This window comes from Oryzias latipes, chromosome 11 (assembly GCF_002234675.1).
Source record: "Oryzias latipes chromosome 11, ASM223467v1".
NCBI lineage: Eukaryota > Metazoa > Chordata > Actinopteri > Beloniformes > Adrianichthyidae > Oryzias > Oryzias latipes.
Window position 1 is genome coordinate 21,299,591 of NC_019869.2, and position 20,061 is coordinate 21,319,651.

The 20,061-nt window shown below is 43.9% G+C and overlaps 1 protein-coding gene across 4 annotated transcripts in view; it reads right to left on the reverse strand.

Moving 5' to 3' along the window:
* The window catches only part of LOC101170357 (thrombospondin type-1 domain-containing protein 7A), a 55,489-nt gene extending 40,178 nt beyond the window's left edge, over positions 1-15,311 (reverse strand). For 2 of the 4 annotated variants that reach the window (XM_011481156.3, XM_020707283.2), the window contains exon 1: positions 14,884-15,309. In XM_011481156.3, coding sequence (XP_011479458.1) covers positions 14,884-15,037 — 154 coding nt within the window. In that variant the 5' untranslated portion in view covers positions 15,038-15,309. Of the gene's footprint in view, positions 1-14,883 lie in introns of all 4 variants that reach the window. The other 2 variants (XR_002291214.2, XR_909620.3) reach the window with 2 other exon arrangements.
* Between the last annotated feature and the right edge of the window lie 4,750 nt (positions 15,312-20,061).

Here is a 20,061-nt window from a genome sequence, read left to right on the forward strand (position 1 = left end):
CATTTGTGTCTGGAGGTGCCTACCATCCTCTTCCTCACTGACCACACTCCAAAAAGCTTTGCAGGAGCTTCCTTGACCTTCAACTCTGTGAGGATTCCCCTCCACATCTCCCTGACATGCCTTTCACTTACTCCTGCAAATTAATTCAGAAAAATATTGAAATTCTTCTACAATTTTTTTGTCTCATAAAACACAATTCTGTGACTTTAAGCTCTTTTGAGCCACTGACAAGCAATCACAGAAGGTCGGGGAAATGGATGTTGTAGTTTCAGGAAACTCAGCAGCTTTAGAGATCACATTTAGAGTCCACTGAACCATGAGCTAACCCACTTCTGCAAGGAAAGCATGGGATGGAGCACACTAGGCAAATAAGTTTCAGGCTGTGAGGACTGGTGTACAGTGACAGCCAGATTCTAGATCAGATGAAAAAAAAAAAGACGTACATGGATCTTTTTGTCTACAAGAATAGAGCGCGCACAGGGAGCTTCTGGCCTTCCTTGTGTAATTGTCACGTAACAAACAATCCTTTTCAAAAAGCATTTCTTATTGGCTTCTGATTTACATGATTTAAAGAAAGTAATTCATTTTCTTTATTAATGTCCTTCATCATTACAAAAATACCACAAGAACATGGTAAAAACACCAAAAACACAGATATCATTGGAGTGGGTCTTTAAACCAAAATCATTTTGTAAAGCTGAGCCTTTTTGATCAAAATGTTTTTTTCTGAAAGAAACCATATTTTTGGCTTTCTTTTTTGTAGTGCATCTTTTTTTCTTTATATGCGTGCTAATATGAGCTGATGGGACCTTTACGTTGACTGCTGAGAAAAAGGTGCAGAAGGAACTGCAGTCACATTAACTGTTTTCATAGCCAAATTACTTAAAGTATTGTTATCCCGGCTTTTCTAATGAACGTGGAGTGAACACTGCATGAGCTGAGACGTTCTGAATTTGTGCTACAGATTAGAGCCTGTGTTGATTTGCGTGCTTTGATTACATGAATTGGTGGGTGGATCATTGACCGTTGCAGTGTCATGGGCTTTATCGATTGCATGCAGCAGACACACACACATACACACACACGCTTACTTGTAACTAGCAGGAAAAAGTAGGGGTCAGCTCAGTTCAGGATCAGTCAGCGTCTATGCTGATGTGACACTGGCTTTGGTTTCATTTTACTAATCCGGCTTTTCTCCTCATTTTAGTGACAGTTGTTTGTTTTACAGTGCTGTTCCATTGCCATGGTAACATGTCCATCACATGTGTCACATTAACACCGGAGGTGGAATTTAAATGTAGGTTGCGTTTCCTGCTGGAATAAAACACCCTTGGTGTCACTGAAGGACAATCCCATCAACAAAATAGGGTTAGCTCACAAAATAATCGCAGGGGGTGGGGGTCGTGTGTCTAAATCCCCATCTCTTTCCTGACAACTGGGAGCTCTTGCTGAGGAAGATTCATTTCAGAGCTTTAAATGTCTTACGTTCCGGTTGCTGATTAAAAATATTTACATTGAGTAACCATAATCTCCTGCTTTACTCTCCCCCCCCCCCCCCCCACTTAAGAATGTGCTCCACTGCAGCTACATACTAGCCTTAACTTATTTATCATCATAACTTATCATCAGGGCCTTAACTTATTTAAAAATTGCATCTTATTTTTATTTGACTTTATGAAAAATTATTTAACAAAGTCTGCTCACTTTGTGTTATCTTAAATCATTTTTGTTAAAATGGTTAGTGTTTATAAAGGATTTTTATCCAATCATATTTAAGCTTTGTTGTGTTGTCAGGTTCTATGAAATCGGCCTTCAGAATCCAGGCTTGCAGGTTGTCAGTGCATTAGAGAAGAGACAGACAGTTGCAAAACCCATTCAGATCTTGATTCTGTGACACCAGGGCCAGCTAGAAGGCTTTACTCTGAGCCTAAAGCTACGTTCACATCACCCTTGGCAAGGAGTGTGTTCAAGCAACCGCTTTCAAGAAAACCCTATGTAGGTACAGTGTATATACACGTTTTGGGGATCCACGTTCAAAACTCCTGTGTTCACATGTCGCTATGCATTTTTTAAGACAGTTCATTGGGCTCTACATACAAAATGCATATCTATTGAATGTGCATTGACAGTTAAACCAGTTTGAGCTTCGATCAACCCGGTACTCCAATTTAGTCTTGACTTTTGGACAGCATCTCTTTGAATTCACAGAGGTTTTACCCCTTTAAAATTTGATCATAGAGGATAAATTAATAATTGAGGCTTGTCCCCAGTCAGAATTATATGACACCAAGTCTTTCGCATATCAGAAAAAAATAGTGAAAGAAAAAGCCTGGAGCACGATTCAAGAGATTTAGACCACTTCGACATTTCCCATCAAGCCTCTTCCAACTGTAGGTGGTGGACATGTGGTACTATCGAGTAGGGATAGACCAGTGTATAGACAGTGGGCCAAACACACTTTCAAGAATATCCATTTAGCCCTTCAAGAATGCCTGGTGTGAGCTTAGCTTGGCATGTATGCCTCTTGCCACTGGATTGAAGTTTCATAGTGCAATGGAGGAAAAGCCTTGATTTACTTTCTTTGAAGCAAAAATCTGAGTAAGATCATTTAGTCTATTGGTCAGCGACTATTCCTGAATCCAATGCTTCTATGCAGTACTCTATCTTGTAATGAAACCTCATGTTAAAAAATAGTTGGACAGGCAAATCTATTCACTTTGAATTTCAACAAAAAACCACCATCTGATGGAAACTAAGTACACAGCTAATCTGTACAGCAGACCCAGTCATGTTTTGCCCAGAATATAGAAGATAGAATTTAATTTCTCGTAAGTAGGTGTTCTGGAGCAGATCTGTATTAGTGTATACAAATATTTGACTCTTGTTTTTAATTACATAAAAAAACCTCACCTGGTAATGGGTACATTGATTCTTTACTACCAATAATTCAGCATTAGCACAAAGCTAATGCTGTGTGCTCCCTGTTAAGCAAAGCAGTGCAATGTAGTAGCATCCCTATCCACTTATTTAACCATTGAAAAGACATGAACTCATCATGACATTAACATCGCCAAGAGAGCAGAGTCAAAGTCCTCTGCACCACTTACTGTCTCTCAGAAGAAATTTCCCAGAGATTTATGAAAAGTAAAGAATATTGAGGTAACAGTTTTTAAACAGTTAGTTAAAAATTTGATTTTTTTCAAAAAACTGGAATTGAGCATTAAGCCCTGCAGTGTGAACGTAGCCATAATCTTACTTCGAGGTACAAATCAGCCATACATTTACAAACTTAACTAACCTTTATAAAACCAATGCTAATTTAGCAACCCTTAGTTTTCAAAGTTGATATGCTTTTAATTGTCTTCAACTAGAGAGTTACTATGGGGGGAGGGGGGTAAAAGAGGAATTTGTGACTCAACAGCCTGAGATTGCAGACCCATGGCTTAAGGGAACTTAGGTTTACCACAGAGTGAAGCACGGGCACTCACCAGACTAAACAGCATAAATGACACAAAATCAGTTTGAATTAAAAAAAAGAACTCCCAGTTTGAGATAAGCAGCTAATGAAACTGTGGTAATCTAATTGAAATCTGATTTTTGGTCACTGTTGAGAATACTGTATGTGAAAGCAACAAAAAAAATTATTCATCTTCCTTATGAACTCTGTCTTCTGAAATATCTTGGTGTGAAAGCTCCAAAAGTTTTAGGAGGGAGTCTTTAAGAAGGATGCTGCAGCTGCAGCTGACACCTAACTGGCATCATACTGTTTGAAGTTCTGGACTCTGGGTTTTGAATCAGGTTGAAAACAGTTTCTCAACATCACCAAGCAAGCCTGTAGTGTTGTGTGTGTTTCAATTCTGATCACACATCCTCATGATCCAAAAGAAGATCACCACCACCCACCACCACGATGCAAATGTCTTTTCTTGCTATAATGACTTGCATGACAGTCTGTTTTGGGTTTAAGAGTGAGGCAGCGTGAGCCGGCGGTCACCCGGGCTTTTGTATCTTTCAAGCAGACTTGTATTTGAACTGACGTGTGGCCTCAGATGGTGGATCAGTGTAATCAGGCTCCATCTGCACAGCAGTGGGTGTTCATGCTGTTGAACCTCATATCTTTACCTGAAAGACAGCACAAAGCAGTAATGGAAACTAACACCCATCCCTGTATCTCCAGTGGAATAAAAAAAGTGAGAGCTTGATAGTATATACCTAATTTTTCCTACTCTTCATCATGAACAATGACTCATCTGCACTTTGCTGTGCTCTTGTTGTACATCAAAGGCAGTGTGTCGCCCACCTCCACAGCCTGACAGAACCACGCATCCCTTAATGGTGCACATAGGAAGCAGCGTGTAAAGGTTTTTACAGATTTTTTATCCGTTAAAAAAATGAGTCACAAAACTGTTTGCAGCAGAAAACCTGTTGACTGACATGATTTATTCCTGCGTCTAAGTGGTCTACGACACCCCCATGTTTCTTCAGTTCAACTCCAATTTAAGGGAAAACAGAGGGTAACCAGTTTGTCTCTTGGTGCAATCTGACATTTGAATGGCTTTGCCTTGATACAGGGTGAAATGAAGGTCAACTGAAGGAAGCAGGTTGATGAAAAGCTCTTTAAGGTTCTTAGGTCAATCCCGTGCCACATTTCAAAGTCTTAAGCAGCCTCACCAGGAGCGTGAGTTCAGTAAACAAGCTTTATCTGACAGCAAGATAGCATGGCTAATTGCTGTAATGTGCTTAGTTGGGTGCCTCCGCACTTCAGCAGTCATGTTATAGTGAGATTGGTCAGAATGTGTGATACATGACGATTAAGACTGCTGGATAGAAATTCAGCTCAGTTGTCAGTGGAGGGACAAAGGACAGTGCACAGTGAGTCACCCCCCCCCCCCCTTCAGCTGCAGCGCAGACCCTCCGACATTATGCTCAAGCAGACTTTGATCTCAGTTAGACACCACACTGCAGTGGCAAGGTTTGATCTTTTATTCAGCGTGCTTTATAAATAATGGTGATTGCCAAAACCACTGAGCATGTTTACATGCCCACAAAATCTGATAACTGAAAGTAATCAAGTACATGCAAATTAAAATGCAACCACTAAAAAATCCTGGCCTACATCTTCATTTTCTGATTCATTTAAGTGAACTACATATGGAATGACTAAACTTTTAACTTCCTGTTACTAAATGAATCTACATGCGTTAATCTCATTATTGGATAGCTGCAGTTATCAGATAAAGGATTGTGGATTATCCTGTCTACATATCATATGAAAAATCTGTTATCTCAAGGACTCGGATGTTTGTGAGTACAGGGTTCAGTCGGTTGACACCGAGTTAACACGCGCCGAGGTTTGAAATCCGTTGATGCAAACAAATTTCATTTGATCTAAAGGAAAATTCTCCACTTGTGTGACAATCGTCCGGTCAAACTTTATTTATAAATCACTTTAATATTCACAAACCTAATGTAATGCAAAAAAAAAAAAATTAAAAAAACACTTTACAAAAAAATGAATAAATTAGCTTTAGATGTGATAGTGTTGAAATCAAATGTGATGAATGAAACTGCAAATAGTCCCCTTTGCTATGTATTTATTAATATATTTAGAGCAGGCTTAAAATAGGCGATGAAGAATCTGTCCAAAGTTTTAAAGACGCTGCAACACCCTAAGCTTACGCTTTGTCTGGTGTGCTCTTAGAAACAACCGATCAGTCAACCTAAAAAACTCAAGGAGACTTTCGGCTCAGACACAAAGGCTGTTGCTAAATCTTCTAAGGATTTGAACACAAACGAAAGAATCTTTAAAATAGACTCAAATGTGAGCAACCATCAAAGGAGATGAAACTTGGGGAGATGTGTTTGCGCTTCCTTTGGGTTAGAAGATGTGCAGCAGCATTTTGTACCAACTTCAGTCAGGCAATCACTGAAGCACTAACTTCCACAGGTAAAGAAGTGCAGTGATACAGCCTAATGGTACCAAAGGCTTGGATGAAAATCCAGATCAGAGTGAATGGGCCTCATTTTGGTCGTCTGCCTTCCATGAAAAAAGGTAGTCCACTGTCAGTTATACTTGAAAAAGTTTGGTTTAGCTATGACTTAAAATCCTCAAGAGGATTCTGGAGAGTTTCAACAAATGCATTCTGGGGGGAAAAGACAAAACACTTGGTCCCCAATCCTGAGATAAAAGATTTGGTTGCAGGAGGAAGATTTCCAAGCCTCTGATGCCAATCCCTTTACTCCAACCAACTCCCCAGTGGGAGATTAAAATGTAATAGTGAATTGTGTCAAATAGGGGGGGAACGATTCATTTTAACAACTAATCAATTCATATCACAATTTGTGGTTACTGGTCCGATTCGCAGTTGATATCTGAATCACTGACCTAAAACCGGTTGAGGACATCTTTAGCCAAAAAGTCAACCATTGTGACTCAGACATAAACACCTGGGTACTGAACAATGTAGGTGAAGTTTTCAAGATTCTTTATACTTCTTGCAAGATAATCAAGTGTAAATTAAATACTGTATGTGTTGGAACAAACAAGTAAACACGATTTAACTACTGCCTATCTAATTATTATTAGAACACTCTACCACACTTTATGGTCATGTATTTGCAAAATTCAAAGTCTTTCCACACCTTGAACTGTAAAGATGGTTTGATCATTTTTCGGAGCCATCCCATGAATGATGTCGACTGTGATGGTTGTTTTTCTGTTATAGTAAAAGAAACCTACTGTGTCTCAATCCAAGTGGTATTTTCCAGTATCAATTATAATCAATTTATTTTGAAATAAATTTGTAATAGCATAGATCGATTCGGTTAACGACTTGCCTCAGACAGATTGATCTGATTGGATCATAGGAATATAAATCCATTAATCAATTAAGTAAATTAATCGTTACACCCCTAGTGTCAAATGCAGTAGACAAGTCCAACAGCAAATCATAATGATGATGTGCTTCTTGGTATAAACAAATATTTAGTTTTGTGTTGTGTTGTCAGCACTGCCCTGACTCCACTGTAGGAGAGGAAAGAAGATCTGATCTAATTAACCACTTATTGCTTTGTAAATGAGAGCAAGTTCAGATATTCTCTGAACATTGTAGCAAAAGTTGTGACAGAATGACTAATAGACTTTACTCTAAAACGTTCCTCTTTAGCCAATGAAGGAAGGCTTTAGAGTACGACCAGGCATATGGACTTTGTGTCGATGCTTTCTTTGGCTGCACTCCTGTCTGGATGGGCCGCGCCTTCCTTCTGCATAATGAGCCTCTCCGTGTCCGATGCCTGTAGGTGCTGTTCTGACAGCAGCACCCTCCCCCATGGTCCCCCGCGCCACAATAATGAGCCACACGCTTGAAAGTGGGAAACAAATGAGCATTTCTGTTGTTGTTTATACGACTTAAAAGGGGAAAATCTAAAGGGTTGATTTTGTCTTTTTTTTTTTTTAAGGGTGGGGGCAACATTTACAAGCTCTCTTTGTAAAGATTTCTGTTCCCGGCAGGTACAGAAAGCATGGAGACAAAGACATGGTTCATCGCAGAACTGGCAGGAGCTCACACATTCACACACACGCACACACATGTGCAAACACAACCGCTCCCTCTGCACTCAGGGTGACAACATAACTGCTGAATTCAAGCTCTTCAGACTCCTGCAGAATAATGACTGCAATCTGGCCCTGCTCTGTTTCCACACAAACACTCAGGTGTCCGTTTAAAGCAACAAAGGCAATTCAGCCTCAGCCAAACATTTGTGTTTTCCACCGAGTCCTCATCAAGTGAGGTGGAAAAGCTGCTTTAGTGCCACAAAAGAGTACATAAAAGCACAAATGTAAATGTTCTAAACTACAGATAGATTGTCTCGGTGATTTATGACATCAGATGTGATTCTGAACTGCAGACAGTTCACACAAACTGTCAGGACGTCCTGCAAAGGAGTGACTGAACCCGCTTGCATCCAGCATGGATCTGCAGCTGCTTTGCTCAAGTGTGATTGGCTGTAAACATCAAAGCTCTCATCTATTTTTAAAATGCATCTCAGCACTTTTGAAGTATCTGAACCTTACATTCCTTCTCTCTCTACAAATACAGGCTGCATTCATGAAAATTGCATCCATCTGGTAAAAAACTAATGTATTCCTGGTGTTTAGTTACTGTAAACGTGTGTTAGGTTTCCTGAGTGGCTTAAACAACAGCATTTAGAATAATACTTGTGGTTTGAAGCATACTGGTTCAGCAGTTTAGCTTATTGATTTGTTGGTATGGAATTTGTTGCCAAAACAAAGCTCCAAATGTTGGATTACATTCTGCAGTTTTTGAGTTTTAAAACTGCATATATTGAAGTCAAAGTAGATGTGCCTTAAAAGATCCGAGCTTTAATTTGCTTGCTTTTGGAAGCAGGCATGGATGCATCAGAAAAGGCTCAGAAATGCTTGAAATCAGCTGCAGCACAGGGAGGCAGAGTCCTTTTTCCATCTCAGATGTAAAGGTTGCTCACAAAAATATCAAATTTAGTCAAAACTGACAGCTTTGCTGTGTGCGTGGGTTCACTATTTGTAAGCCTGCATGTACAGCCATCATTCTAGCTCAAAGTAGCTCCTGAGATTCAGTGGAGAATTGGTTTGGCAGTGCGAGTGTTGATGTGTGATTTCCCTCCTTTTCATGCTGTGCTTTGTTATTTAGCAGCATTCTGTGCTGGCAGGTGTTTGTGGATGAGAACCGGGGCGTGTCCAGGTAAATTAAAGGTATAAAATGTCACAAAATAGTGTTGTGGGTGACTTAGAGAGCCAAATGTAAGAACATTTATTTCACAAGGAGTTAAAAAAACAAAACAAAAGCTAAACTTAAAAAAATGTAATGTAACAAAAAATGAAAAGTCCTCATACTAAAACCAAACAAGAGAAAACAATTTGAGACTAAATGGAAGAGCTGATGAGGAAAACCAGGGCCCTGTTTACGCAGCAAGACATCTAAAAAAACAAAAATACAATAAATTTAGAACCAGAAACCTAACCTGAATTTGGTGTAAATGACCAGACCAAATGTAACCACCTAATTATGAACCAAAAGAACAAAACCATAAATCGTTCACTAAAGACACAGATCCTGCAACAAAAGGGATAAACCAGCTTCAGTAACCAAAATAAACCAGCACCATGCTGATTATTCTCCGGGATGTGATGTGTGAGCTCAGAGATAACACACACTCATCAATAAATTGGGATGTACAGATCAAGAAAAGCCTTAAGAAACAACACTGTTGTCGATATCACTGTAATTATTATGAACAGTGTTACGACCAATTTTTCTGATTATAGAACAAACATGTAACCACAAGAAGCATTTTTTTTAGAAAAGCAAACAATAAAAGGTAATAAATCATCATGACCTTGAATTTATTATTAATTATGTCTGTTTCAATTTATAACATTTAAAATATCCTGTCATAGTGTCCTCCAAGCGTTCAAACTCTCTTAAAGACATGAGATTAACCTCTAGTTGGAAGATTTCATGCTAAAACACATCTCCAGTTTTATCTCCAGATCAACGTTGACCGGGGAGCCAACATGCTGTCAAAATGCAAGGCAATCCTGGCCATGCCCAATTGTATGGCCACCATTACAGTTTGGGTGTGGTCCACAAACATTCAGTATTAAAAACCTCTCAAAATAGCCTGTGATGCTGACAAACTGTAATTAGCATACATATGTAATTACCCTCCCCCCTCCCCTACCAACTCCAATATTACATTTGATCCACAGCTCCAGTGGCAATCAAGTCATACTGTTTGCCCCTAATGCCAGCAGAAGAAATAATGATGAGGAATCCGTTCAGCACTAACAACCTCTCCAACACAACACATGCAGCATTATGTGGAGCTACTGCCTGTGTGGAACTGACCCAAATCTAAAGATGGAGATGCAAACTGAGCCCGTTACCTGAGTAACCACCTGCCTGGCTGCAGTATGAACATCATCAAATACTCCTTCCTGTGTAAAATTACTCACATATTTACCTGCTTTTTCCATTTTTCCTGAAGAAAAAACAGTCTTGTGTTTACAGTGAAACTGACTTTTCTTCAGGTGCCTGGAACCACAGTGGTTCTCTTCAAATTTGACAAAATAAACAGTGAGATGTGCGAAACTGGTCTCTGTGGTCTGGATGGATCTTTAACTTTTCCTTTATTTCTTTTGTCGTTTCTCATTTTCATTTTCCTAAAATACTCAATCAGGTGACACTGCTGACACCTTCACGCCTCCAGCCCGATCTTTGCACTTAGTCGTTTTCAACGCTGTCTTTCAGCACTCTAATTTACCCCCCCCGCCCCCCTATTATTGCATTATTTTTGGTTGAAAGGTTTCAGTAGCGTGGGTTGGGGGGGTTGGAGGCGTGTGCTGGTGGGTGTTTGTGGAGACAAAGAGAGGGTCGTATGTTTGTTTTTTGTGTGCCAATGGACACGAGCATCTGGAGCGGAGAGTCCAATAGCTGTCTGACAACAATGGATGGGGTGGGGGTGGGGGGGGTTAACACATTAACACAACCCCTCAATAGCCTTCATTCATTGGCTATTCCCAAAGATGACACCACAGATCAGCCTCCCAATTTAATTCCAGACTTGATGTTTTTGTGAGCAGTTTGGAGACATCCGAAGGGGGTTATGGCTTTAAGGCAGCGGCAGCCACCTCAGCAAAAGAGGACATGTTTGCCATCCCACATCACATGACTGTTTTTGTTTGTTTACTTCTCTACATGTGCTCTTCACAAGACTCCCATCAAAAGCTGGAAGAAGCTTTCAAATCTGCAACAGAGAAGATGCTCATCCACAGCAGAAGAGCTCAGCAAACAAATCTACAAAATAGGAATTGGATGAAGATGCAAACAAAGATTGTCCATCAATTCTGTCAAAGTCCTACTCCATCACTGGGAACGGCATTCGTCCTCTCTATTCACGCCTTATCCACCCACTCATGCCAAAAGACATTTAGTTCCCAGGCTAACAGACTGTTTAACTATGCTTTTAAAGTTCCACTCCGTTACTCTTTTAATCTATTGTCAACGTTTTCCCTGTGGTCTTTTCATTATGAATGTACCGTTTTTAGCCCAAATAAAAAAAAACTGTTTTTTTTTACTAGGACATAGTTTCTGAAGAGCGGCAGTAGTTCATTAGGAACTCACCTCTGAGTCTGACCTCATTACCCATCATCCCTTTGTGTACATGTTCTTCTGCTAGCTCACAGCCCCTCAGAACCCCAATCTAACATTACCGGTGCAACAAAAATGGCGAGCAATGTTGGAGCCAGATGCCAGCTAAGACGAGGAAAACAAAGGCGTACATGGAACTATTTGTCTGAACGTGGATGCATCAGAATGGTGAGATTGGAGTACTTACATCAATGTTACAAGCTTTCCAACAGCAGTTTTCTATCTGCTCCAGATTCAGAAAAATGTGAAAAAAGAAATGATTAAAAAATGCAATATTAAGCTAAATTTTTTTTAAATGTCCTTCATTGTCGGAAAAATGCCACAAGGACATGTTAAAACCACTAAAAGTAGGATTTTCATTGGATCTTTAAAGGAGTTTGTGTGCTGGGTTGAAAGTTTGAGGCAGCAGGTTGTGCTATAGTGAGTGTGAACCACCTATGTGTCTTCTGCTCCTGCTAAGTCCTCTAGGCCAGTGTTTCCTGACAGTCCTGCATGTTTTCTATGTTTCCCTGCCTATGCCCACTGATTCAGCTCAACAGTGGCTCAGGCGGTTGGGCGGGTCGTCCAATGATCGAAGGGTCGGCGGTTCAATACCCGCTCCCACCAGCCAAATGTCGTTGTGTCCTTGGGCAAGACACTTCACCCTCCTTGCCTCCAGTGTGGCTCCACTGGTGTGTGAATGTGCATGAATGATCCTGGTGATGGTCAGAGGGGCCATAGGCGTGAACTGGCAGCCACGCCTCTGTCAGTCTGCCCCAGGGCAGTTGTGGCTACAACAGTAGCTACCATCACCAAGTATGAATGAGGAGTGAATGAATAATGGACACACTGTAAGCGCTTTGAGCTTCTGGAAAAGCGCAGAAAAATCCAATCCATTATTATTATCAGGCTCTACACAAGCTTGGAAATGACATTCATCAAAGACAAGTACGTTTGAGCAGGACGGTGTTCCTCAAGAACCAGGGTTGGAAAACACGTCTAGGGTCACAGCTACTGTTGGAAAAAGGCGGGGTTTACCCTGGATAGTTCACCTGCTGTGTATGATATAGATCCAATAAAAAAAAGACGGCTTGCACTGCTTTTGTGGCTTGTGATAACAACATGTGTCTTGGTGGTGACCAACTTTTCATTAGTCAGAAGAAGCTGTTAAGCTTCCACATCTGTGTCCACAGCAGCAGCCATTGATTTCTCTGCCCCCTTTGCTTTCCTCTGAAATCCAGATTGAGACTTTTTGTATTTGATGATGGCTCCTTGCTCTGTGATGGTGCACATGTCATCAACTAAACACAAAGGGAAACTGTTCAATCTCTGCACAAAGCATCCGAGGAGGGGCAGCTGCCCCCTCTCATTCTGTAGAAATCTCTGCCCCCACCACCACCTCCACCACCACTCCCATTCAGCAGCCATCTGAGGGTCAAAGGAAGTCCCCTTCAGGGACTGCAGTAAATATGTCAGCCCACTGGATCATCAGAAGACGCTCTCAGAGTGAGAGAGAGGCCAGCTGACACACTTCCAGTGGTTCTCTGCCTCACGTGCACCAGCATTTCCGTGCACTCTGCTGGAAAGTTGCTGCCCTTGATGAAATGGTTCAGCACCAATACATCTACGGATTAAACATAAGCATCTCATTTAAACTGTACATCCAACGAAAGTCTGCTGAGCTCCAGACATATTCACACGTCCTTCTGTCACGTCTTGAATGTAAAGGCGTTTTAAATGTAAGAGATTTTGAGCAATTAGAAGACATTAAAGACAAGAACTAAGCATGTTCCACAGAAAGAGGACTGCTGGCCCTGCTGACAAAGTCCTGCTAGCAACACACATTCTAAATCACACACACACATGTAAACATGCCTATACTGTATCTAGGTTAACTTTGTCTGGCCAATCTGCTCTGGTTTCTCTCCCCTTAATCTGCTGGCTGCTCGAAAATGGAGGGAGGTAAAGGGATGTAAAACCGGAGGATTTCCTCAGAAAGAGGGGGGGGGGGGGGGGTGAACAATGAAGCTGCGGCACAAAAACAAATGTGACCGACGGGGCTTGTTTGTTTGTTTACTGCTATGTTTGCCTTGTTGTCAATGGTTTGTGCTCAGCAGCAGGCTCAAAGATGATCCCCCTCATGTGCCCCCCCCCCCAAAAAAACCCCACCGCCACTACTGCAGGTCTGCAGAAAACAAAAAGACCTGTGCATAAGTGTATGTAAAAACATTTTGAATATATGTGACCAGGAACTTCCTAGAAGATTTTTTTCTGAAATGCAAAGCTCATAAAATTGGGTATTTTTATTTTTTAATTATATCTCTGCACAGCAGTTGTAAGATCACTGACTCTCCTTTTTTTTACATATTCCCCTCAACAGTGTCACCTTCAGCTGGAGTTTGTGAAGACGGGCTTTAAAAGCTCCACCCCCCACCCACCCCACCCCCCCATTTCCACAATCCATGGTACCTGTCCATGTTACGTGTGTATTTAGCTACATGTTATGTACAGAATGAGGATGTTTTTTTGTGTACATGTCCTGTAAACCATTCCAGAAATCATTTTTAAGTAGTTTATCTCCAAGAATGTTGTTATTTTGTTTTGTTTTTTTAACTTTTTTTTTAAATACTTATTGACCCCAAAAAAACTATTTTTTCACTTTTCTAGCGTCAAAGATATGCAAGGGAGAAAACTTCCAATGAACCAGGACAGGTTCTGTAAATCTAGAACTCTCTCCATGGATCAGTCTGTAAATGGGGGTGGGTGGGGGGTGCGCTGACAGGGTTGGGATGGAGTGGATAGGATGGGGGGGGGGGGTAAAGAATTCTATCAGAAAGCAGTCCAATATCCACAAGGAACTGAGAGGGTGAACTGCAGAGGAAAAACATTGATCTGCAGCTGCACCTCTTCTTGATGGGTCATTGGAGACACCCCCCAACACACACACACACAGACACACACAGAAACTCCTATCATCATCACTCCTGCAGCCCCCCTCTCTCTGCCTTTCCTTCACTATGCTTACTGGTCCGTGCATCAGTATTGTGTCCTCCAGACCACGTGCTTTTGGTCTCAGAGGGACTGAGCTTTAACTGGTACCACCCAAACACCACGTCAGGAAGTCTTGCGCCGTGCTGTACTGTACACCTTACAGGCAGCATCCACCCTGCTTTAACACAAAGAAAACTTGCACCATCAGCGCACAAACACTAGTACAGGTATGTGTTCTACCAAGCCCTCAAAAATAAAAGGCAACAAACAGTCATCCTAGTTTCATTTCTGTGATGAACTGCATGGGTCCAACAGAAGCTGCTGAGGACTCCCCTCTGCATCTTTTCATTCTAGGGAAACACAGCTAAAACCAGCTGGGGGTGTAGGGACGTTCCCTTCAGAGACTGCAGTAAATATGGTCTGTTGCAGGACAGTTGCCAAGCATCAATCGTCACCACACGCCTGAACGGAGGATGGGAGAAAAACTTTCCACAATCAGATTCATGGCCCAAGAAAGGATTAGAAAGAAGCTGGTGCATGTTTGTGGTCCTTAGAGCATGGCAGTCAGTGCTCACCCGCTCCTCCAGCGTGCTGTGTCCACAAACAGCGTTGTGTCAGCGTCAGATGGAGAGTGTGTGTTTGCTAGAGAGAATCTCATTCATGCTGTAGTGCTGAAGGTGATGAAAGGAGGGGGGGAGGTTACCTGTCTTCCAGATGTACAGGGGTTTAGTCTCTTCGGCATTTTCAGCATCCAGGGCCCAGACGGAAAAGCACAGCAGTCCTAACCTCCAAAGAAGGAGAGCCGGTGCCTTCTTCAAACTCCCACGACTGACGGCTGTTCCACCATGCAGCCCCATCGCCACGGATACGGCTGGATGTGGATGTAGTTCCCAAAGGCAGTCCAGAGGACTGTGTGCACACACAAGACAGCAGCAGTCCCTCCTGCTGCTCCTTCCACAAAAATAATCCTTACTGAGAAAGCCTCAGGTCTCAGATGAACAAGTCTTTCCCTGTTTTCCCTGTCCTGCCTCTTGAAGGGGGGGCACGGAGCTCTGCCTGTGATGAAACAGGAACAATGGAAGTCTAAGCCTGCTGCTGCTGCTGCTGCTGCACGCCGCTTGATGCAACGCCTCCCTCCCTCTCTCTCTTCTCTCTTTCTCTCTCTGCTGGACGCTCAGACACATGCACACACGCACTCTTTCAACACCCCCCACAAGTCTCCATTTCCATTTAAAATGACCCACTGACGCTGATCTGAACTCAGATCAATGTTTGGTTCGGAAATGAGCTTGATGATGATATTAGCATTCTTTTCTTTTTAATCTAATCAAACATCTGATCATTCCAGTTTGAGGGATAACAACAGAATTTATTTATTTTTAGCTGCAGCCTTGGAGTGCTCTCCCTGAGACTTTTCTGGTGCTGGTACTGTCCAGCCCAAACAGCACAAAAAAGCACTCTATTGCCATCAAAATCCAACTTCGGTATAATGAAGTGTCAAAGTTTATCCCTGGATACCTCCAAATTTATCTCCAGATAATAATTTTAGGCCATAATGCACTGTTTGTTCACGCTGGTGCCAGTGGGCTGTGGGCACATTCTGCATGTGCTTGATGTTATCATAGCATGCATTTGTCTTATCCACGATTATTTGAATAAACGACTTGGGGTTTTTCTGCTGTTGAAAACATTTTTTAAATAAGACCGAAACGTTTGACCATTTTTAATAACAATACTGTTGTAAGAATCGTTTTCAGGCTCTTCCTCAACATAAAATTAAAAATATTTTCCATTGATCTGCCTCTCTGCAGGAGAGATTTTACATTGCTGACACGTAAATTTGGTGTAAAAAACTGTTGAGCCAAAAAAAAGTAAATCAAACTCAATGAAAATTGTCCGTTTGAGCCAATAAATTTAATTTTCCACCACTAAGTTTAAAACTCTACATGCACCAATGATGGCTGTTTTTTTTAAGAGCTTGATCACATCATAAAAAAGTGGCATTTAGCTGCTTGAACTATTGATTTTATGAAAACCTTACCAGTTTTTCACAAAGCACAAATCCTCTTCATTGGCTTGAATTTTGGGTTTCTGATATGAATTAGGAGTCATTTGTGTGTAATCTAAACTGATTCCCTGCTTTCCTCTTTAGGACAGATGAGTTCTTGATGTCATCTCAGCTGAACAAACGTGAGTAACTCCACTGTGAATCTATTCTGTGAATAGTGAAAAAAAAGGTGTCCAGAAGATCGAGTCAACAAAGCTGGAATCAAAAACATACTACGGTACTTTTTCATCACCAGATTGCCACACATCCAAAGTCATAATGAGGCAGGAGAGGCACACCATCAGCAGCAGATTCAGTTACCAGTGAGGGCTTATAGAATTTGTCATCACATGATCTTATAATTAATTCCTGAGCCGAGTAAAAAATGTAAAAATTATATTACAGTTTCCGCTTTGCATTAGTATAAATATCCACCCTCACCCCACCCTATCATTAGTTACCAGATCTGGACCTAAGTGCATCTAAATTTGGCTCTTTGAGTGACCATGATGGGACAAACCATTTAGCAATGACATCCGATCTACCACTGGCCTTGTATGTAACGTTGTTGGGTTTCACTTGAGAACTACAAGGAGGCTAACTAAATTATGTTGTTCTGTGAGTACTGCTGTCATGATTTGATTTTGTTGTCTTGTTTTTGGTCCTTGTTCTGTCTTGTTTCTGTTTCCTGTTTTATTTTGAAAGTCTCCTGTCTTGTCTGTTTTCTTGAGTTTTACTTCCTTTGGTCCCCATCAGCCCTGATCGTGTCCACCTGTGTCTTGTCTGCCCTGTCTGTATTTAAGTCTTGTCTCTGCCTTCCTCCTGTGTTGGTCCATTAGTTACCCCTGTTATGGTGTTCATGCCATGTTCCTCGTCCATGTTTCATGCCACGCCAAGTAAGTTTTTGTTTCCTTTGTCATCCTGCTCTGCAGCGCTTTTTTTTGTGGTTGTAATTAAAACCCACTAGCCCTGATCCTTGCCTCCTGCCTCTGCATCTGGGTCCAACCGGCTCTCGAGCCACCTCACCGTGACAGAATGGACCAACCATATTTTTTGGACCCAGCAGAGCGGGACATGCAGCTCCTAGAGGCTTACTGCCAGGAAGCCGAGCGCACGAGGTCTTACTGGGTTTTTGACCAGGCCCAGTTTGCCTCGTATGCCTGGAGTGGGAGCCACCTGGACTTCACAGGGAGCCGTCTTGCCCTGAGGGGGGGTCGTCGCCGTCGTCCCCGCCGTCCCCTTCCTGTTCCAGAGGTGGTCCGGCACGCACCACATCGCTTTCCAGTGGTGGTGCCAGATGCACCCCATCCCCGTCATGTTCCGGTGGTGGTCCCGGATGCACCACAACCACGTTCAGTGGTGGTCCCGGACGCACCCCGACCCATCCCAGCTCCCAGGGGGGTGCCGCCTGCGCCCCGACCCGTTCCTGCTCCCAGGGGGGTGCCGCCTGCGCCCCGACCCGTTCCTGCTCCCAGGGGGGTGCCGCCTGCGCCCCGACCCGTTCCTGCTCCCAGGGGGGTGCCGCCTGCGCCCCGACGGTTCCCCGGTTCCACTGCCACGCCTGACCCGCCTGAGCTCGGCTCCACGCCTGACCCGCCAGAGCCTGACTGCTGGCCCGACCCGCCAGAGCCTGACTGCTGGCCCGACCCGCCAGAGCCTGACTGCTGGCCCGACCCGCCAGAGCCTGACTGCTGGCCCGACCCGCCAGAGCCTGACTGCTGGCCCGACCCGCCAGAGCCTGACTGCTGGCCCGACCCGCCAGAGCCTGACTGCTGGCCCGACCCGCCAGAGCCTGACTGCTGGCCCGACCCGCCAGAGCCTGACTGCTGGCCCGACCCGCCAGAGCCTGACTGCTGGCCCGACCCGCCAGAGCCTGACTGCTGGCCCGACCCGCCAGAGCCCACGCCTGACGACTCCACGCCGACGCCCACGCCTGACGACTCCACGCCTGACGACTCCACGCCTGACGACTCCACGCCTGACGACTCCACGCCTGACGACTCCACGCCTGACGACTCCACGCCTGACGACTCCACGCCTGACGCCTCCAAGCCTGACGACGCCTCCAAGCCTGACGACGCCTCCAAGCCTGACGACGCCTCCAAGCCTGACGACGCCTCCAAGCCTGACGACGCCTCCAAGCCTGACGACGCCTCCAAGCCTGACGACGCCTCCAAGCCTGACGACGCCTCCAAGCCTGACGACGCCTCCAAGCCTGACGACGCCTCCAAGCCTGACGACGCCTCCAAGCCTGACGACGCCTCCAAGCCTGACGACGCCTCCAAGCCTGACGACGCCTCCAAGCCTGACGACGCCTCCACGCCTGACGACGCCTCCACGCCTGACGACGCCTCCACGCCTGACGACGCCTCCACGCCTGACGACTCCACGGATCTCATGCCGGACCTGCCTCGCCGGACCGCTCGGCCCCCCGGCCGTCCTCCGGACCTGCCTCGCCGGACCGCTCGGCCCCCCGGCCGTCCTCCGGACCTGCCTCGCCGGACCGCTCGGCCCCCCGGCCGTCCTCCGGACCTGCCTCGCCGGACCGCTCGGCCCCCCGGCCGTCCTCCGGACCTGCCTCGCCGGACCGCTCGGCCCCCCGGCCGTCCTCCGGACCTGCCTCGCCGGACGGCGCGGACCCCGGCCGTCCTCTGGACTCTTGTGCCCGTCGAGGTTTATCCTCCGGGGCCCCCCCCCCTCATGTGACTTGTGGAACCTCGGAGCGGTTCCTTGAGGGGGGGGTACTGTCATGATTTGATTTTGTTGTCTTGTTTTTGGTCCTTGTTCTGTCTTGTTTCTGTTTCCTGTTTTATTTTGAAAGTCTCCTGTCTTGTCTGTTTTCTTGAGTTTTACTTCCTTTGGTCCCCATCAGCCCTGATCGTGTCCACCTGTGTCTTGTCTGCCCTGTCTGTATTTAAGTCTTGTCTCTGCCTTCCTCCTGTGTTGGTCCATTAGTTACCCCTGTTATGGTGTTCATGCCATGTTCCTCGTCCATGTTTCATGCCACGCCAAGTAAGTTTTTGTTTCCTTTGTCATCCTGCTCTGCAGCGCTTTTTTTTGTGGTTGTAATTAAAACCCACTAGCCCTGATCCTTGCCTCCTGCCTCTGCATCTGGGTCCAACCGGCTCTCGAGCCACCTCACCGTGACAACTGCTTCACAACAAGACCAACAAACTTGTTGATGCAAGTAGCAATTTTGTACTGTTTAGACATTTTTAGACAAAACTATTTGCAAAAATGTATGGGCCTATAAAAGAAATCAGCAAAACTGAATAAGCTGAAGGAACGTTAACTTAACCAACTGACAAGACCAATAAAACATAAGAAAATGTGACCTGAAATATAAACACAAGGAGGAACTAGTATGGAGTAGCTCAAGCTGCTTTATAAACAGGAGGGAAACTTAAAACATTTAGCAAAGACTACGGACAAGACTATACATAAGACTTGGTATTTATGTTTAACTATCCAGTTTTTAACCCCTTGGAAAACAGAAAAAATGACACGTTCTAATTGGTTACTTTTAATAAATAGAGTAATGCCCTTTCTGACTGTCTGACTGCTCCAGGAGCAGAAACAATCAGACCTGGAGCAACCAGTAGCCTCATACCACAAATAAATATGTATAAAATAAACTGACAATGGATCAAAATATACGTGATAGATCCCTCTCATTACAAAAATGTTAAATGATTAATAAAATGGGCTACACTGTGGTGTAGTGGTAAGTGCTCTCACCTCACAGCAAAGGTCTTGGTTCAAATCTCAGCTGGGACCTTTCTGTGTGGAGTTTGCATATTCTCCCAGTGCTTGCTTGGGTTTTCTTCAGACACT